We start from the raw sequence: 19,146 nt of genomic DNA, 5'->3' as shown, positions 1-19,146 counted from the left end.
TCTCAAACATTTTTGGTCCTTCGAGCCGGATCATCGCCGGCAACCGCGAGTTCGGGAGTGCCTCCTCCAACAGAAGACAACCATGAGTCTCGACCAGAGCAACATGGTCAGCAGCCAACACGAACTCTTCAAACGCATCTCAAGAGCCGAAGAGAACCTGAAGAAGATGGGGCAAGCAAACATCACCCTCGCCGCCATCGAGACCCGCATTCGCATCCTCGACGACCTGTGGGCAAAGTTCGAGAGTCAGCACGACCTGATTCGAAACTGCTACAAGGATTCTAGCCGCTACGCTGAAAGTGAGTACGCTCAATCAGACTTACTCGAGGCCGCCGAGATGGCTTACGTGCAGCAGCGTAGCGTCCTGTCCGGCGAGGCCGATCGCCGCAAGCCCGCGCAAGCCTCCACGCCGGTGGAGCACGGTAACGACCGCGCGTTGAAAACCTCGCTGCCCCGTATACAGCTGCCGCAGTTTTCGGGTGAATACGAGAAGTGGCCGTCCTTCCGCGACGTCTTTCGGTCGGTCATCGGCGATCAGTCGTCCATTTCGGCAGTCGAGCGGCTGCATTACCTCCGCTCGTGTCTCAAAGGTCCGGCTGAAAATTTAATACAGTCGGTAACGATCACCAGTGAGAACTACGATCGCGCGTGGGCAATTCTCAGTAAACACTACGAGAATAAGAGGGAACTGATCCGCTCCAACTTCGCCACGTTTACCGCCGTGGCGAAGATGAAGGGAGAAACGGCAGATGAGTTGAGCCGCGTCCACAACGCCGTCACGGCCGCAGTCAATGCTCAGGAGAGCATCAGGAGGCCCATTGAGTCTCACGGAATGGACCTCTTCAATCATCTGGTTGTCGAGCTCTTCGACCCGCGAACGCGACTTGAGTGGGAGTCCTCCACCCGCGACTCCGTCGATCCGCCGAATCATGAGGAACTCAAGGACTTCATCTCGAAGCGCATCCTCACGCTGAACGCCGCGAGACCGAAACCCGCCGCGAAAGCCCCCGATTCCACTCGATCCGCGAAGACCCACGTTGCGAAACAAGGGTCAAAAAACAGTTCCGATCCGCAGTGCGCCCTGTGCAAGGGGAAACACTCCTTGATGACGTGTAGTGACTTCAAATCCAAGTCCGCCGCAGACCGAAAGGCGGTTGTCGAGACCAGCCGATTGTGTTACAATTGCCTCGGCAATCACACCGTCGCGAAGTGTCAATCGACGAAGAACTGCTTCACGTGCAAGGCTCGTCATCACACGATGCTTCACGAGGCATACGTTCCCGCGTTAGCATCGACCGAGGTCAGCGCGCTGTCCGCTGTGCGCTCCGCTGACGACCGCAAGGCGATCCTCCTCGCGACCGCGCGAGTGACCGTCGCCGACCGCTACGGCAATCCGCATCCCGCTCGAGTCCTCATCGATCAAGGATCGGAGGTCTCAATCATCGCTGAGTCACTCGTACAACAGTTGCACCTGCAACGATCTCGCTCCGCCGTGTCGATTTTCGGAATCGGGGGGTCGAAATCCGGGTCAACCCGCGGGAAGGTGACGGTGAATCTCACGTCCGTGACGACCGGAGCCACGATTTCCGCCGTCGCGTTCGTGCTGCCTCGCCTTTCTCTGTACCAAGGCTCAACGACCAAGAAGAGCCCCGCCACGTGGCCCCATCTCAAAGGACTGCCTCTAGCCGATGCGCAGTTTTCGGCTGGAGATCCAGTCGAGTTACTTCTCGGAGCAGAAGTGTGCTCCACCATCCTCGAAGAGGGCCTTCGAAAGGGCGGGCCGCATGCCCCGATCGCGCAGAAGACAGCCTTCGGGTGGATTCTGTCCGGCGGCTGCGGTGCTTCAGCCCTCCACGCGCGCGGCAGCTTTCAAGCAACGGCCGACAACGAGCTGGCCGATCTCGTGCGCCGCTTCTGGGAGCAAGAAGCAGAGCCTTCCACTCCCGCCGCCCTCACGCCAGATGAACAGAGGTGCGAGGACCTTTATGTGCAAACGCACTCTCGCACGGAGACGGGACGGTACGTGGTTCGCCTACCGTTTTCCAAGGCGCCAACGACGTTGTCGAAAACTCGCCGACCGGCCGAACGCCTGCTGACCGCGATGGAGCGTAAGTTCCAAAGAGACGCCCGGTTCGGAGAGCTCTACCGTCAGTTCATGCGAGAGTACGAAGACCTGAAACACATGGAGTTAGCTACGGTCTCGCCATTCAACGAGGATGAGTATGGATGCTTCTTACCTCATCATGGAGTCCTCCGAGAATCAAGCACCTCCACCAAACTACGGGTGGTATTTAACGGGTCGCAAGAGACAATGTCCGGCGAGTCGCTGAATCGCCACCTCCTCATAGGCGCCAATTTGCTGCCCGCTTTAGCCGACGTGTTGACGCGCTGGCGCTGGCACCGCTACGCCTTCGTCACGGACATCGAGAAGATGTACCGGCAGATCCTCATCCACCCGGACGACAGGACGTACCAGTGCATCCTCTGGCGGTGCGCCCTCCTCGCCCTCGTGTGTGTATACCGGCTCCTCACGGTGACATACGGCCTCGCGTGCGCGCCTTTTCTTGCCATTCGCACGTTGCAACAGTTGGCTCATGACGAACAATCGCGATATCCGCAGGGAGCGATCGCATTGCGCGAAGACACCTACGTAGACGACGTTGTCTCGGGCGCGAACACTCTGTCCGCTGCGATCGCGAAACAAGCCGAACTCCGCGGACTGTGCACGGCGGGCGGGTTCCCGCTTCGAAAATGGGCCGCGAACGACGAGGAAGTGCTGTCAGGAGTCCCACCCGAGCACCGACTTCACCACGAACCGCACTCATGGGAAAACGACTGCTTTTCCACTCTCGGGTTGTTGTGGCACCCGAACGAGGACACGTTCGCGTTCGCGATTCACCCGCGCACCGTCACCGAACTCTCGAAGAGACGCGTCCTTTCGGAAACCGCACGTCTTTTCGATCCGCTTGGATGGCTCGCCCCCGTGGTCATTCGCGCGAAAATTCTCATTCAGTCCGCGTGGCTCCAGAGACTCGAGTGGGACGATCCTCTTCCCACCGCCGACGCGCAAAGCTGGAAGAGCTTCCTCGAGGAGCTGCCTCTCCTCTCCCGCTTACGCGTCAACCGCTGGCTTGGCAGCGGGGACGAAGACGCACTAGTGGAACTGCACGGCTTTGCCGACGCATCCGAGCGAGGATACGCCGCTGCCGTGTACCTCCGCATCATCAGGAACGGCACCGTGGCCATTCATCTGTTGGCCGCAAAGAGCAAGGTGGCCCCGGTCAGGCAGGTAACACTGCCACGGCTCGAGCTCACTGCCGCCGACTTGCTCACGTCTCTCACAGATCACACTCGTTCCACTTTGCGTCTGTTCACAGCACCCACGTTTCTTTGGTCCGACTCGCAGGTTACCCTGAAGTGGATTCAAGGACACGCTTCCCGCTGGAAGACCTACGTGGCGAACCGCGTGGCTCGCATTCAGCAACGGCTGCCTGACGCTCAATGGAGACACGTCCCCGGGAGGGACAACCCTGCGGACTGCGCCTCCAGAGGAATCGCCCCTGGCGAACTGCTGGAGCATCCCCTGTGGTGGACTGGACCCGCCTGGCTCCGCGAGGACCGATCTCACTGGCCGAGCGGAGACCTTGTGATGTCCGACGCCGATCTGCCCGAACAGAGAGTCGCGGCACACGTCGCCACCGAGAAAATCGAGGAGGAACCCGAGATGCTTCTCCGGTTTTCCTCCTTGCACCGGCTCCTCCGAGTCACGAGTTGGTGCTTGCGTTGGCGTCGCACCGCTTCCCGCACTACCGCACTTACACTGCACTCGACCGAAATCAATGACGCACTGCTGCTCTGGCTTCGCGTGGTGCAAGGACTGCACTTCACCAACGAGATCACGGCACTCTCTTCCAACCGCGCTGTGTCCCATCGCAGTTCGTTAGCGAGCCTGAGTCCATTCCTGGATGACCACGGCGTGCTGAGAGTCGGAGGCCGCCTTAAGCATGCTCTGCTTTCCACCGATGAGCGACATCCGATGATCGCACCGCCGTCCTCGTGGCTCACTCGGTTGCTCATCGAGTCGTGCCACCGTCGAGCACTGCACGGAGGAGTGCAGGTCACTCTCGGTTTACTCCGCCGTCGCTTCTGGATTCCTCGTGGCCGCTCAGTTGTCAAACAGCGGCTGCACCGCTGCATCACTTGCACCCGCTGGCGAGCCACGACACCGCAACCGCCGATGGGCGACCTTCCGAGAGGCCGAGTCACGCCAGCGCGTCCTTTTCTCCGGACCGGCCTGGACTACGCCGGCCCGATCCTCCTCCGCACGAGCAAGGGCCGCGGACATCGAGCGTACAAGGGCTTCATCGCCGTATTTGTGTGCCTCTGCACCAAGGCGGTGCATCTGGACGTCGTGTCAGATTACACGACGGACGCCTTTCTCGCAGCTTTCCGTCGCTTTATTTCCCGTCGAGGCCTCTGCGAGGAGATGTACTCAGATTGCGGAACTAATTTCGTGGGTGCCGATCGAGTCCTGAGGGAGCTCTTTCGAGCATCGTCTGCCGACGGCCGTCGCCTTGCTCACGCCGCCGCCACGGAGGGCATAACCTGGCACTTTAACCCTCCGGCTGCGCCGCACTTCGGAGGACTGTGGGAGGCCGCCGTGAAGTCGACCAAATTCCATCTCCGTCGGGTCATTGGGGAGACGACGCTCACTTTCGAGGAGATGAGCACTCTCCTCTCTCAGGTCGAAGCCTGCCTTAATTCCAGGCCGCTGCAGGCTTTGTCCGACGATCCGGACGACATATCCGCTCTCACACCGGGCCACTTTTTGATCGGCGCTCCTCTCCTGGCCGTGCCCGAACCTGCCTTGAACGACGCCGCTGAGAGCTCACTTTCCCGGTGGCAACACCTCCAAAAAATGCGCGATCATTTTTGGTCACGGTGGTCGCACGAGTATATCATCGGGATGGCAACTCGATCAAAGTGGCTCAAACCCGAGGACGCACCCGCCGTCGGCTCTCTGTGCTTGGTGCGATCTGAAAGCACGCCACCGAGTCGATGGCCACTGGCCCGCATCGTTCGAGTGCACCCCGGAGACGACGGCATTGTACGCGTAGCCACTATCCGCACCGCCACGTCCGAGCTGGTTCGACCACTGTGCAAGCTCGTGCTTCTCCCGGGGGCTGAGAACCAGCCGCCGCCGACGGATGCGTGAGCTCACCGACACTCGCTGTCACTTTATTGTCTCATTGGCCTTCAGCCTGCAATTTTCTTGTAATAATGTAATTCATTCTCGTCACGTATTCGTCTGTTTCGGCCCTCTGCCACTGTCAAACCAAGCAACCGCTTATTTCGGTTTTCCGCCTCAACTCAATGATTTGTGCAACACGTGAAATCACTTTCGCGCATCACTTCACTTCTCTTTACTTTTCGCATGTCACCGAACTCGCGTTACGCTTATATCGCGAATATTTATGTGTCTCGCTCGGGATCGTCGCACGTTATGACACTGCGCAGGCGCACCACGCCGCTGGCGCTCGCCTGCACCACGCGCCGAAATCGATCGCATATCGATTCTGTCGACCGCGACGTCGGGCGCCTCATCGAGCGAGCCATCGAACACACTGTCCTGTTTCGTCAGGCATGACGAGGCGGGCGGGATGTTTGAGATCGAAGACTTAGCATCGCGACGAAGTCGCGTTCGGCTGCATATCAGCACATGCACGCTTGCAGCAAATTGAGTAAATTAATATTCGCGTGAAATGCCGCTCAAGAATTGTCACGGAATATTCGGTATAGCATGGATCTTTCGGGATTAGCTAGAAACTTTAACATTGTAATCAATAATAAAGTCAAACAACAACGCTAGAACAAAGGAACGATCCATGCTATACACAAAGCACTCGAAAACAGGTGACGACCCCGTCGGGTCGCCACGTGAAACCAGTGACGTCAGCTCCATGACGCGGGACTCCAACGGCCAATCACCCTGCCGAAATTCTGAGAAATCTGCAGGGAGGGAGTTTCGCCTCGGAGGTGTTAAAAGGACCGCCGCTGCGCCGCGGGATCGATTTCGCTCGCAGATCACAGAAAACCGCTTTTCGTACCGCTTTACGCCGCTTTGCACACCGCTTTTCGCTATTCCGCGTTTTGAACACGCTTTCGCCGCGTCGCTCGCCGCAGCTTCTGTGCGCGCTTCACGGCTTTCTTTGGCTACAAGGAAAAGAACTGTAAATACCTGTACATATACATTTTCGAATATATCTGTTTTATTTTTCAATTCTGTACTTGTCCCCTTTTTTTGTGGTCGTCTTCTACCTCGCGCTTTCTCGCGCTACCGCGTGCTCTCGAACAGGTATACATATACAAATGTGTGTATGTGAACATGTATGTCACACATACAAGATTAAATCAGATTAAATTAATATATGCATATATCAACGGCGAGTACATATTCAATGGTGCGAAACTAGGTGTGATCTTAAGGCGAGTTATTGGTGTGTTAAACTATTATTTAGCTCAAATAATTAAACTGCAGTTTGGTTTTGCACCATCTAAATTGCGATTAAACAAACTGAAAATTTAGAGTTATAACAATATTTTGGCAATTCCAGATTAATTAACTAATAAAATGTTTACAGTAAAAAGGGATCTTCTGGATCTGTGGACATATTTGAAAATTGCATTCGATTTAGATGGAGTGCACAAAGGGGAGAGAGTGACTCTCAATGTAGAGGATGAATCCCTTCTGATAAACACAGAGTTGGGAGCAAATTACAGATCTGGTGAGTTTATTGAGTTGAAAGTCGGTGTGTATTTGGTGTGAAATGTGTTGGTGAGAAAAATATATATACATACGTATGAAAGAGACAGTGCTTGTGTGTATATGGGCTAGCACATATACATATAACACTCGCACACATAAGTAAATACTTTATGCTCTCTTTAATTTAAAAATCAATTAACAAAATAATTTTGCAAAATTTAAAAATTAATCATTTTGATGGGTAATGCGGGTAGTATGTATTTGTTGTTCGATATTATATTACCTAAATTACTTAAATAGATGTATGAGAAGTCTTGTTGTTCGGATCATTATACGTCTGTTTGCCTTGGTGTCAGCCATACTTGTTGTTCGGTCAACTGACTCTTAGGCATAGTCCATATGGCTACAATTAAATCTTCATGCTAAAATGCAGGACTCTAATTACCAAATCTTATGCAGAGAAAAGAATGCTGTCGGATAGGTTATGGAAGAGCCTATTAATCTGGCGTGAGGACAAACTCCTCAATGACCTGCCGCTGGAGATGCCGAGGACTCCATCTGAGTGTCACCCAGCTACCGGTGAAGCAAGTGTTGAAATTGTTGAAAAATCGGAGAAGCGAGATAAGGAAGGTGTGGACGGTGAGATAGGTGAGTTTGGCGACGGTGGGATAGGCGAGTTTGGCAACGGTGAGATAGGCGAGTTTGGCAAAGGAGTGATGGTGAGTTTGTTGGCCAATATGGCCACGGTAAGGTCGCCAAAGAGGGTAAAACTTTACCTATGATAGTTGGTAATGAAATTATTGTATCTGACCCCAAGACTAGTGACCACCTCAAACGCATTAAAGATAGCATTAAACCTAATCCTCCAGTCTCAAAGAAGACATTACTCGAAGATTCAGAAATCAATGAACTTCCAGCTTTGACCAAAGTTAGAATGCAAGAAACCAAAATCTCAGAAATGACGAGTGTCCTCTCGAAATTCTGTACCATTACCACCAAGACGATGGAGCAATTTGGTGCGTCGTTGCTCCAGCTGAATCAGCTGATTAAAATTATGAGAGAGGAGTGGGGCACACAGATCACTAGATTGGACAATGTGGTTGGTAAATTGGTTACCACGTACAATCTAGTAGATATTGAAGATGAGGGAGAATATGAGATAAATGATAAAAGGAAACAAACTGAGTATGTGGCAACCGGCGATAATGAAAGTTTAGAATCTAAAATCTCGAGTGCAGTCAAAGAACAACTGAAAAATTTGAGGCGCGAAGATTTGACGCACAGTAAAGATAAAGCTGATAATTCGTTGATTAATACAGTTAAAGATACCTTAAAACTTGAATTCATAAATAAAGGTGCGAATGAGGCGTGATTACAAATTGAACTTAAATATGAAATATGAACATTTCTATGATTACTTTTCATCGGAACTTAGAACATGTAATTTACTACATATAATAGATAATTCTATTATTTCCAACATACAAGATGAAAGTGTATTAAATGAGCAAAAATTTAAAGTTAGAGATATCTTAATAAATCATATTGATTCATATTATCATGCTAAAATAGTACATATGTAAAACCCAGGGGAGATTTTAAATAAAATTAAAGAGATTAAAAGGCGTGAAATAAATGTAACCTCTCATTCAGTAAGAAAGCAATTGTACAACATGAAATATATAATCGGTAAAACAAAGGCGAGTGAATTCTGTGAAAAGTTTGAAGAGATTATTAGAAATTATGAGAATTCTCCGGGTGCCACACCTCTGTCTGAAAACGAAAAACGAGATGCCTTCTACAATGCTGTTATGATCTCAGTGCCGCAAATACAATCAATAGAGTTTGTCACCAAAAACTCTAACGGTGCGAGTCTTTCATATGACCAATTAAAACTTCTTGTTATGCAAGACGAAGCGGCGCGAAATCAGGTGAGAGGTGGGCAAAATGAGGTGAGGACAGCAAATTTGGCTAACTTGGAAAACGTACGTTGCTATGAATGTCAAGGCTATGGACACATAGGTGCGAAGTGTCCAAGGAGAGGTCTGTCTGGCAGACAATGCTACAACTGCGGTGAGTTTGGAGACCACAGGGCGGCGGAATGCCCCAATTCTCCAAAGAAATTCAATCAACAGAGAGGAGGATACAGGTATAATAATGTTCGTTCCCGAGGTCGAGGTATTAACCAAAGACGAGGTTTAAAACGAAAAGCTGAGTATAATGGAAAATCAGAAAATGCGAAAAGAGGAAAATATAATGGTCCTAGAGAAAAGGGCAGAAACAATTACAAAAATACTAACAATAGGTGCGATAAAGGTGGGAACAAAGGAAATAATTCAGATCAAGGGACTCAACAGAACGGCGGAAACTCTACAGAGAAAACAAATAATCATAAAGGTGAGCATGATATTTTAAATCTAGCGAGTGGTGCCGTGTCCCTGATAGCTGATAATTTCGATATCACGAATACTAAAACTAGGTGTTTGAATACTGAATCAATAAGTCAAAATAGATTCTTTTCGAATTTTCTAGCAGATTCAGGTGCGACCGAACATTTAACGAATTCTAAAATTATTTTCAAGACATTTGATGAATTTGATAACGGTGTGATTAAATGTGCTAACAAAGATGAGTCAGCGGACTTAAAAACGGAGGGAGCTGGAAATATTGAAATTAGATTAGAGAACGGTAACTTACTAGAAATAGACAAAGTCATTTGCGCAGAAGCTCTTACAGAGAATTTATTGTCACTACGAAAATTTGCAGAGATGGGGTTAGGTATATATTTAGACAATGAAAAGATTGATATTTTTGACCCTATTTCTGAAAAATTATTTATTACTGGTGTGTATAAAAGACCATATTGGATAATAGAACTAGAAATTCTTAAAGATAATAGGTATGATAAAACATCACATAAAATAGTGAACAGGCGAGTTATAGCAAATTTAGCTGAAAAAATATCAGGTGCGAGAAAATATATTACTCGTAGTGTGACAGCCAAAGAAAAGACAAATAAACTCTGAAACTGACAAAATACCGAAAGAATCTGAAAAGAGCGTACAAGAATATTGATGAGAATATTGGTGAGAATATTGGTGAGAATATTGGTGAGAATATTGATGAGAATATTGGTGAGAATATTGGTGAAAATATTGGTGAGACTATTGGTGAGAATATTGGTGAGAATATTGGTGAGAATATTGGTGAGAATATTGGTGTGAATATTGAGATTCATGATGAGATTTTAAATTCAGGAGGGAGAGATGATAAAGGTGAGAATGAGAAAGATATTGATAGAAAAGCGTACGAACACTCTAATTTTGATGTGACTATTTGGGACCGTAAACTTAGTAATATTGATGAGTTACCTATCGTAGAGATACCCAATTCAGAATCGCCCTTTTTAGAAAATTATAAAAAATTTGCAGAAAATAACAAAGCGATGCTGTGGCACGTTAGATTCGGCCACGCGTCAATTGCGTATCTAAAAGCTTTACAATTAAAGTTTCCTGATAACAAACAATTAAAGGAAGCAGTATTTGACCAATCTCTTTTAGATTGTGTGAGGTGTGTAAGATTTTGAGATTCAATACTTTGCCTTTTAAAACTACTCGTAGGAGAGCGACAGAACCGTTACAGATAATACATGGAGATGTCATGGGTCCGATTACACCACTTTCTCATCCTAAGGGCTATAGATATATTTCAGTGTGGATAGATGATTTATCTAGATTAGCAATGGCATACCCAATGAAGACGAAAAGTGACACAGGTCACTGTTTAGAGATGTTTGTGAGAAGTGCTCAAAACCTACCAGGTTATGACGCTAAGGTGTGTTATTTGCGTACTGACCAGGGAACAGAATATACGGGTGGCTATACAATCGAGGTTTTAAATAAATTAGGTGCGGAATTACAACTAGCATGTCCTGATACACCTCAACATAATGGGGTCTCTGAGCGCTTCAATCAGACAATCCAAACTAAAGTAAGATCATATATTTATGATGCGAATTTAACAGAAAATTTATGGGATTTAGCCTTAAGTGCAGCCGTTTATGCTTATAATAGAACTCCTCACAAATCCAACGATATGGTTATTCCATTAGAAAGATTTGCCTCACATCATAGCTTTTACATAGATCAAATTAAGAGATTTGGGTGCGTGGCTTATATTAAAGTTCAAAGAAAAACAGGTCCGAAATTTAGATTTGAGGGAAGGCGAGTTATTCTGGTGGGATATACTCCTACGGGATATATATTTCTCAAGCCTGAGGAAGGCAAATATTATGAGAGTAGAAATGCAAAGTTTAATGAAAAGATTGTATACGGAAATAAATACAAGAAAAGTGACATTAACGATCCTCTTTTAGTCTTAGAAGAAGTAGATAAAGAAAAATGGTTCGTTTTTAATTAAGGTGAGAATAAACCCGAAGAGTTTTTAAAACCGGAGGGAGAACCTAAGCGTAAAAGAGGTAGACCTAGAAAAATTGAATTAAATCCTAAGATATTAAAACCTGAAAATGAAGCAGAGACTAACGGTGAGTCTGTAAATGATACTAGTTTTTCTAACCTACAAATTGACGAAAAGTTAAAAGCTGATGCGTTATTCAATGCAGAATCTGAACAAGCAGAAATTAAAGATAATGATGAATTATATCATGCTCTTTTAGCTGATATTAATCTAGATCCTATTAACTATAAAGAAGCTATGTTGACAAAAGATAAGAGACTGTGGCAGAAAGCAATCGAAGACGAATTAAATTCTATGAACAAAAATGAGGTGTGGGAATTGGTGAGTCGTCCAACAATAACAAGTGATGGTAAAAAGGCTAATATTATAGATTCAAGGTGGGTTTTCAAACAAAAGATCGAATCAGATGGGAAAATTAAACATAAGGCGCGACTTGTCATTCGAGGCTTCAAAGATAAAAACTATTATGAACTAAGAGAGACATATGCTCCTGTATCAAGATTGCCTCTGGTGCGTTCTGTAATCGCAATAATTAATAAACACGATTTAGATGTTTGCCAGTTGGATGTGAAAACAGCATTTCTTAATGGAACTATTGATGAGGTAATTTACATGGAAATACCTGACGGTGCGAATTATACTGATAAAGATAAAAGAGAAAAGGTGTGTAAACTTAAACGAGCTCTTTATGGATTACGTATAAGTCCAAAGCGTTGGAATATCAGATTCACTGAAGCTGCTCTGAAAATGGGACTTCAGAATTCAGAATTAGAACCTTGTATGTTTACTTGGAGAAATGAGAATAAGTACTTAATTTTGCTTTTATATGTAGATGATATATTAGTGGCGAGTAATGATAAAGATAAATTAGAAGAGGTTAAGACAGGTTTAAGTAAAGAATTTGAAATGACAGTGCTAGGTGAACCAAAAGAATTTCTGGGTATAGCTATAAGGCGAGACAGACAGAACAAAATAATTGAATTAACCCAAGAAAAATATATAAGTAAAATCTTAGCTAGGTTCAACTTTAGCGAAGCACATGCTCAGAAAACGCCAATGGTTACTACTCAAGTAGCTAACAGAGAGAGAAAGTTGCGTGAGACGGACATTGACGGTGATATACTATTAACTACAGAAAACAAAGAAAACGTTCCTTATAGAGAAGCAGTGGGCAGTTTGTTGTATCTGGCAGGTGCGACAAGACCCGACATTTCTTATGCTGTTAACGTAATAAGTAGACACCAAATGAATCCAACTATTGATGATTGGAAAATGGTTAAAAGAGTGTTTAGATACTTGAAAGGAACGAAAAGCTTGGGGCTAAGATATTTAGGTGAGACAAATGATATACAAAGTTATTCTGATGCAAGTTTTGCAGATTGCAAGAATTCTTTAACTACATGTGGATTCGCGATCACATTATATGGAGATGCGATAATCTGGCGAACACATAAACAATCGTATGTTGCGTTATCAACATGCCAAGCAGAATATGTCGCTATGAGTGAGGCGTGTCAAGAGATGATGGCTATTAGTAATTCACTAAAGTTAATTTTGACTGAGTCATTCTTCCCCATGACTTTATGGTGCGATAATAGAGCTGCGGGAAGTAGTGCTGAAACTAATGGTGGGAATAAATTAAGACATATGACTGAGGTGAGAGAGCATTATGTCAAAGAGTGTGTTCAAAGAAACCATGTAAAGGTCAAATGGATAGCATCTAAAGATCAATTGGCTGATTTGTTTACAAAGCCTCTTGCTTTTGAATTACATAGCTATCTAGTAGGCGAGCTTATGAATACTAAATCTTAATTTGTTTAGTAATTTATATTTAATCATTCACAGGAAATAAGTAAGCGGAAAGATAAGGCGTGAGGCGTGTTTTTGGCGAGGATCTAGCTTAAAAACTATCAAAGACTAAGAGCGGGAGGGAGTGTGAGACTACTGGAGCGCCCTGCTCTTATCTCTCTACTTCCTCTACTCTCCCCTCCTCGGGGGTGTACCGATGCTGCGCGGGCCGAATAGGCCCCGACGCGCACAGACGAGATCTGGCCGCGTTAAGAAGCGGTTGTTATAAAGGAGAGTTACAATATACATTTATATATAGTTATTAATAAGAGTGTTTTTCTTAATTCGACCCACTCCCGGCACCACGATCCTCTCAAAAATATTAATTTCAGACATATTTCTACTCTCCTATAAAGGCTATAAATAATATTCGAAGAACTTTCTTATTGAAAAGATATTTTTAAGGGCTAACAATTAACAGCTTTCTGCAATGTCGTTGGTTTTTTGATGACAGTCAAACTAGCCGCACAGAAACCAGCCGCATTCAGGGGCGAATAGGGCCTCTGCGGGGCCCCGGCGCAAAAAATTTTGCATTTTGCATTTAAATTAATAAAAACTCTACAGATCAGTTATATAAAGAATAAACATTATCACAAAATTTATTTCAAGTGCATCTAAGCATGTTGAGTGAAGAACTTTGCGATTTTCCCGCAGTTTTCATTACGCGTTATAGAGATTCGTGACATATATTGAATATAATAATTCTTAGCGGTCTTGTGCCACTTTTAAATGAGCTGGGGATTGTTATACAAAAAATAAACAATACGAAAAAATTTATTTCAAGTGCATCTGAGGATGCTGAGTGAAGAAATTTGCGATTTTCCCGCATTTTTATTAATAAAATCGAAAATTTCTTTACTCAGCATGCTCAGATGCACTTTAAATAAATTTTTTCATATTGTTTATTCTTCGTATAACAATCCCCAGCTCATTTAAAAGTGGCACAGGACCACTAAAAATTATTATAGTCAATTTTTTCGCAGTTTTCGTTACGCGTTATAGAGATTTGTGACATATATTAAATTTAATAATTTTTGGTGGTCCTGTGCCACTTCCGTATGAGTTGGAGATTGTTATACGAAGAATAAACAATATGAAAAAAATTATTTCAAGTGCATCTGAGCATGCTGAGTGAAGAAATTTGCGATTTTCCCGAATTTTTTGTAATAAAATCGCAAATTTCTTTATTCTGCATGCTCAGATGAACTTGAAATAATTTTTTTCATATTGTTTATTCTTCGTATAACAATCTCCAGCTCATTTAAAAGTGGCACAGGACCACTAAAAATTATTATAGTCAATTTTTTCGCAGTTTTCGTTACGCGTTATAGAGATTTGTGACATATATTAAATTTAATAATTTTTGGTGGTCCTGTGCCACTTCCGTATGAGTTGGAGATTGTTATACGAAGAATAAACAATATGAAAAAAATTATTTCAAGTGCGTCTGAGCATGCTGAGTGAAGAAATTTGCGATTTTCCCGCATTTTTATTAATAAAATCGCAAATTTCTTTACTCTGCATGCTCAGATGAACTTGAAATAATTTTTTTCATATTGTTTATTCTTCGTATAACAATCTCCAGCTCATATGGAAGTGGCACAAGACCAGTAAAAATTATTATAGTCAATTTTTTCGCAGTTTTCGTTACGCGTTATAGAGATTTGTGACATATATTGAATTTAATAATTTTTGGAGGTCCTGTGCCACTTCCGTATGAGTTGGAGATTGTTATACGAAGAATAAACAATATGAAAAAAATTATTTCAAGTGCGTCTGAGCATGCTGAGTGAAGAAATTTGCGATTTTTCCGCATTTTTTATAATAAAATCGCAAATTTCTTCACTCTGCATGCTCAGATGAACTTGAAATAATTTTTTTCATATTGTTTATTCTTCGTATAACAATCTCCAGCTCATATGGAAGTGGCACAAGACCAGTAAAAATTATTATAGTCAATTTTTTCGCAGTTTTCGTTACGCGTTATAGAGATTTGTGACATATATTGAATTTAATAATTTTTGGTGGTCCTGTGCCACTTCCGTATGAGTTGGAGATTGTTATACGAAGAATAAACAATATGAAAAAAATTATTTCATGTGCGTCTGAGCATGCAGAGTGAAGAAATTTGCGATTTTCCCGCATTTTTTATAATAAAATCGCAAATTTCTTCACTCTGCATGCTCAGATGCACTTGAAATAATTTTTTTCATATTGTTTATTCTTCGTATAACAATCTCCAGCTCATATGGAAGTGGCACAAGACCAGTAAAAATTATTATAGTCAATTTTTTCGCAGTTTTCGTTACGCGCTATAGAGATTTGTGACATATATTGAATTTAATAATTTTTGGTGGTCCTGTGCCACTTCCGTATGAGTTGGAGATTGTTATACGAAGAATAAACAATATGAAAAAAATTATTTCAAGTGCGTCTGAGCATGCTGAGTGAAGAAATTTGCGATTTTCCCGAATTTTTTGTAATAAAATCGCAAATTTCTTTATTCTGCATGCTCAGATGAACTTGAAATAATTTTTTTCATATTGTTTATTATTCGTATAACAATCTCCAGCTTATATGGAAGTGGCACAAGACCAGTAAAAATTATTATAGTCAATTTTTTCGCAGTTTTCGTTACGCGCTATAGAGATTTGTGACATATATTGAATTTAATAATTTTTGGAGGTCCTGTGCCACTTCCGTATGAGTTGGAGATTGTTATACGAAGAATAAACAATATGAAAAAAATTATTTCAAGTGCGTCTGAGCATGCTGAGTGAAGAAATTTGCGATTTTCCCGCATTTTTATTAATAAAATCGAAAATTTCTTTACTCAGCATGCTCAGATGCACTTTAAATAAATTTTTTCATATTGTTTATTCTTCGTATAACAATCCCCAGCTCATTTAAAAGTGGCACAAGACCACTAAAAATTATTATAGTTAATTTTCTCACAGTTTTCGTTACGCGCTATAGAGATTTGTGACATATATTGAATTTAATAATTTTTGGAGGTCCTGTGCCACTTCCGTATGAGTTGGAGATTGTTATACGAAGAATAAACAATATGAAAAAAATTATTTCATGTGCGTCTGAGCATGCAGAGTGAAGAAATTTGCGATTTTCCCGCATTTTTATTAATAAAATCGAAAATTTCTTTACTCAGCATGCTCAGATGCACTTTAAATAAATTTTTTCATATTGTTTATTCTTCGTATAACAATCCCCAGCTCATTTAAAAGTGGCACAGGACCACTAAAAATTGTTATATTCAATATATGTCACGAATCTCTATAACGCGTAATGGAAAATGCGGGAAAATCGCAAATTTCTTCACTTAGCACGCTTAAATGCACTTGAAATAAATTTTTTCGTATTGTTTATTTTTCGTATAACAATCTCCAGCTCATTTAAAAGTGGCACAGGACCACTAAAAATTGTTATATTCAATATATGTCACGAATCTCTATAACGCGTAATGGAAAATGCGGGAAAATCGCAAATTTCTTCACTCAGCATACTCAGATGCACTTGAAATAAATTTTGCGACTATGTTTATTCTTTATATAACTGATCTGTAGAATTTTTATTAATTTAAATGCAAAATGCAAAATTTTTTGCGCCGGGGCCCGCAGAGGCTATTCGCCCCTGAATGCGGCTGGTTCTGTGCGGCTAGTTTGACTGTCATTGGTTTGTTTTTTTTGCGCAAAAAGCACGTCAAAAGAACTATCTTACACCGTCAGTTCTTTTTTACGTACTTAAGTAAACGCGTTACTTTAGCGCCACGTGTACTAGAGTCGGAAAACGCGGCGGTTAGATAACAAAAGGCAGCGAAAATATGTTTATTCTAAAACCTTCCTTTCCGTCGCAGCTACGATAGCATAAACGACAACCAACCACTCACAATGCTGACCTAGTTGCCGCCACGTATAATGTCCTAAAATAGAACGAAGCGGAACAAATCGGGATAGCGCGACAGGGCGACGAGGAATCTGTCGCTGGATCTCCCGATGATCGTCGGGACTTTCCTAACTTATTTACGCCGCGACGCGATAAATCGGGCGCGACCGAAAACGATACAGTCAAATACGAGGAGTAAGCCGCTCGACAATTTTAGAAATTAGCTGTTTGAGAGAGTTAACTTCACTGCTAATCTCCATTCAATTTCAGTTCGATGGATATTGTGAATCAATGATTCGTTCGCAATATATCTTTCCATTTTATGTAGAAGTCGAAGTTGGGGCAACCTGCGCGTGAAAATAAAAGTCAATTGAAACAAGCACTACTATAATAATAATAATAATAATAATAATAATAATAATAATAATAATAATAAGTACGAGTAACGACGTAATTAGCGATTAGATTGTTTCATCCAAGAGCGAATCATGGTAGTCAATCTAATAGGTATACGCGTGTGCCTGCTAAATCCGCATCTCGGTTTCATATTTGTTTCTGTCAAGATGTCGGCAAGTTTTACTATCATAAATTGCATCAGAAAGATTAGATAGTCTCCTACGAATAATTTGTACGAGCGAAACGATCTCTTTGTATGTATAGGAGTACGCTCGACACAGCCGCACGTAAATATCTCGCGGTAGTGATAAACCAATTTAATTAGGGTTCGAATTCGCGAGGCGAACTAATAATTAGCGGTCACGCAGCTAATAACTGTCTGTCCGTAATAATTTGGTGGTTTTCCTTCATCGCGGGAATTGCTCGTTGGTCAGATTGCGCGGCGCCTGTCGATAGTACCATCGCTGTGATTCGATAAAAAAGGGATCTTGCATATCCCGCGTTATTGATCACCGTTTCACGACAAACTGTAGTTTTTCCACTTCCGAGGTATAAAAATAAACTACTCGATCGATCGCAATACGCGAGCGTATAAACGAGGGGAATGGTTTCCCCTGTACACAGCTTACACCAAAAATTGAGATGTAGCGATTTCACACGTCGGCGCTGCGTGGAATTTTAAAATTTTTAATAAATCTCGCTTTGCAATTTAAGGAAAATAATAAGCTATCACAGATAAATCTTGTAGCAAAAATTGTTATATGGATTCTATAAATGTAGTAATTTTTATTTATAAAATCATTACCGTGTATATAATTATTTAGAATGCAAATATACATTACGTATTACATTAATTACTAAATAACTATAATAGTTGGTAATTTTAAGTTTAGTTTTTGTAATATTCTCGGTAATATTCTATAAATTGCAGTTAAATTATTAGATAATGGCTTAGCATGTTATGATAATTAGTATATATATTAATAATAAGGTAATCAGTATAATTCTGATAAAATAAAGCAGCCCCTTTGTCAGTTTCTATTAAAATCTCAATTAAGTAGACGAAAATTCTCCCGGGTCACTCATCGCAATATTTCGCACGTGTCTCTCTGATATTGAAAAAAGAGTAATTCGGTATACGTCACATTCGTCATCCGACAATAACAATTTATAAACGGGACATAATATACATTTCGTGCAATCGTTAAAGTCATAAAAATTCCATATCCCCACTGCCCGCCGATCGGAATGGACCGCTGTTTGCGAAACAGAAGGATCAATCTGATTGAATTTTATGGATGAAAAGCGAAATAACAGCGTGCAATCCATTTTTTTTCAATATACCAAACTGTGCTCGGTGTGTTCAAAACTAATAATAGTTGTAAAATAAATATTTTATCTTTGATACACGTTTTGCTGTCGTGCAGTTATGCAGGTTATCGTCTTACCGTGATAAATATAAACACGATAGAAATAAAAGGACAAAGAAACGAGGAGAGGACAAAGAGAATAAATACATGTCTAGTTAACTAGACATGTGGTTCTGCACAATCACATATGGCTGGTTACATATAATTATCCGCGGTGTCCAATTAAAAGCTCGCGATGTGTTCACCTGGTTTATCGATGCCTAGATTTAATTATTACAACTATTCGGGCTTATTGATTTCGTTTTGCGTCCGTTCGCGCTGGCGACAGTTGGGATACATATCTGCAGATGCCCGTCTCTCGTGGCGCGCGATGGCACAATTCTGATTTGA

At 43.0% G+C, this 19,146-nt stretch overlaps 1 protein-coding gene across 1 annotated transcript; it reads left to right on the top strand.

Annotated features, from left to right (window-relative positions):
• Positions 1 to 832: 832 nt before the first annotated feature.
• Positions 833 to 5,215, top strand: LOC139810125 (uncharacterized). The gene has a single exon (XM_071773445.1). The coding sequence runs from the start codon at positions 833 to 835 to the stop codon at positions 5,213 to 5,215; it is 4,383 nt and encodes a 1,460-aa protein (XP_071629546.1).
• Positions 5,216 to 19,146: the final 13,931 nt, after the last annotated feature.

The sequence above is a fragment of the Temnothorax longispinosus genome, chromosome 3, assembly GCF_030848805.1.
Source record: "Temnothorax longispinosus isolate EJ_2023e chromosome 3, Tlon_JGU_v1, whole genome shotgun sequence".
Taxonomy (NCBI): domain Eukaryota; kingdom Metazoa; phylum Arthropoda; class Insecta; order Hymenoptera; family Formicidae; genus Temnothorax; species Temnothorax longispinosus.
This window is presented reverse-complemented; position numbering and strand designations above follow the sequence as displayed.

Excerpts from the sequence above, each read along its gene's own strand:
- LOC139810125 (XM_071773445.1), top strand. The coding sequence starts at position 833 with ATGGACCTCTTCAATCATCTGGTTGTCGAGCTCTTCGACCCGCGAACG.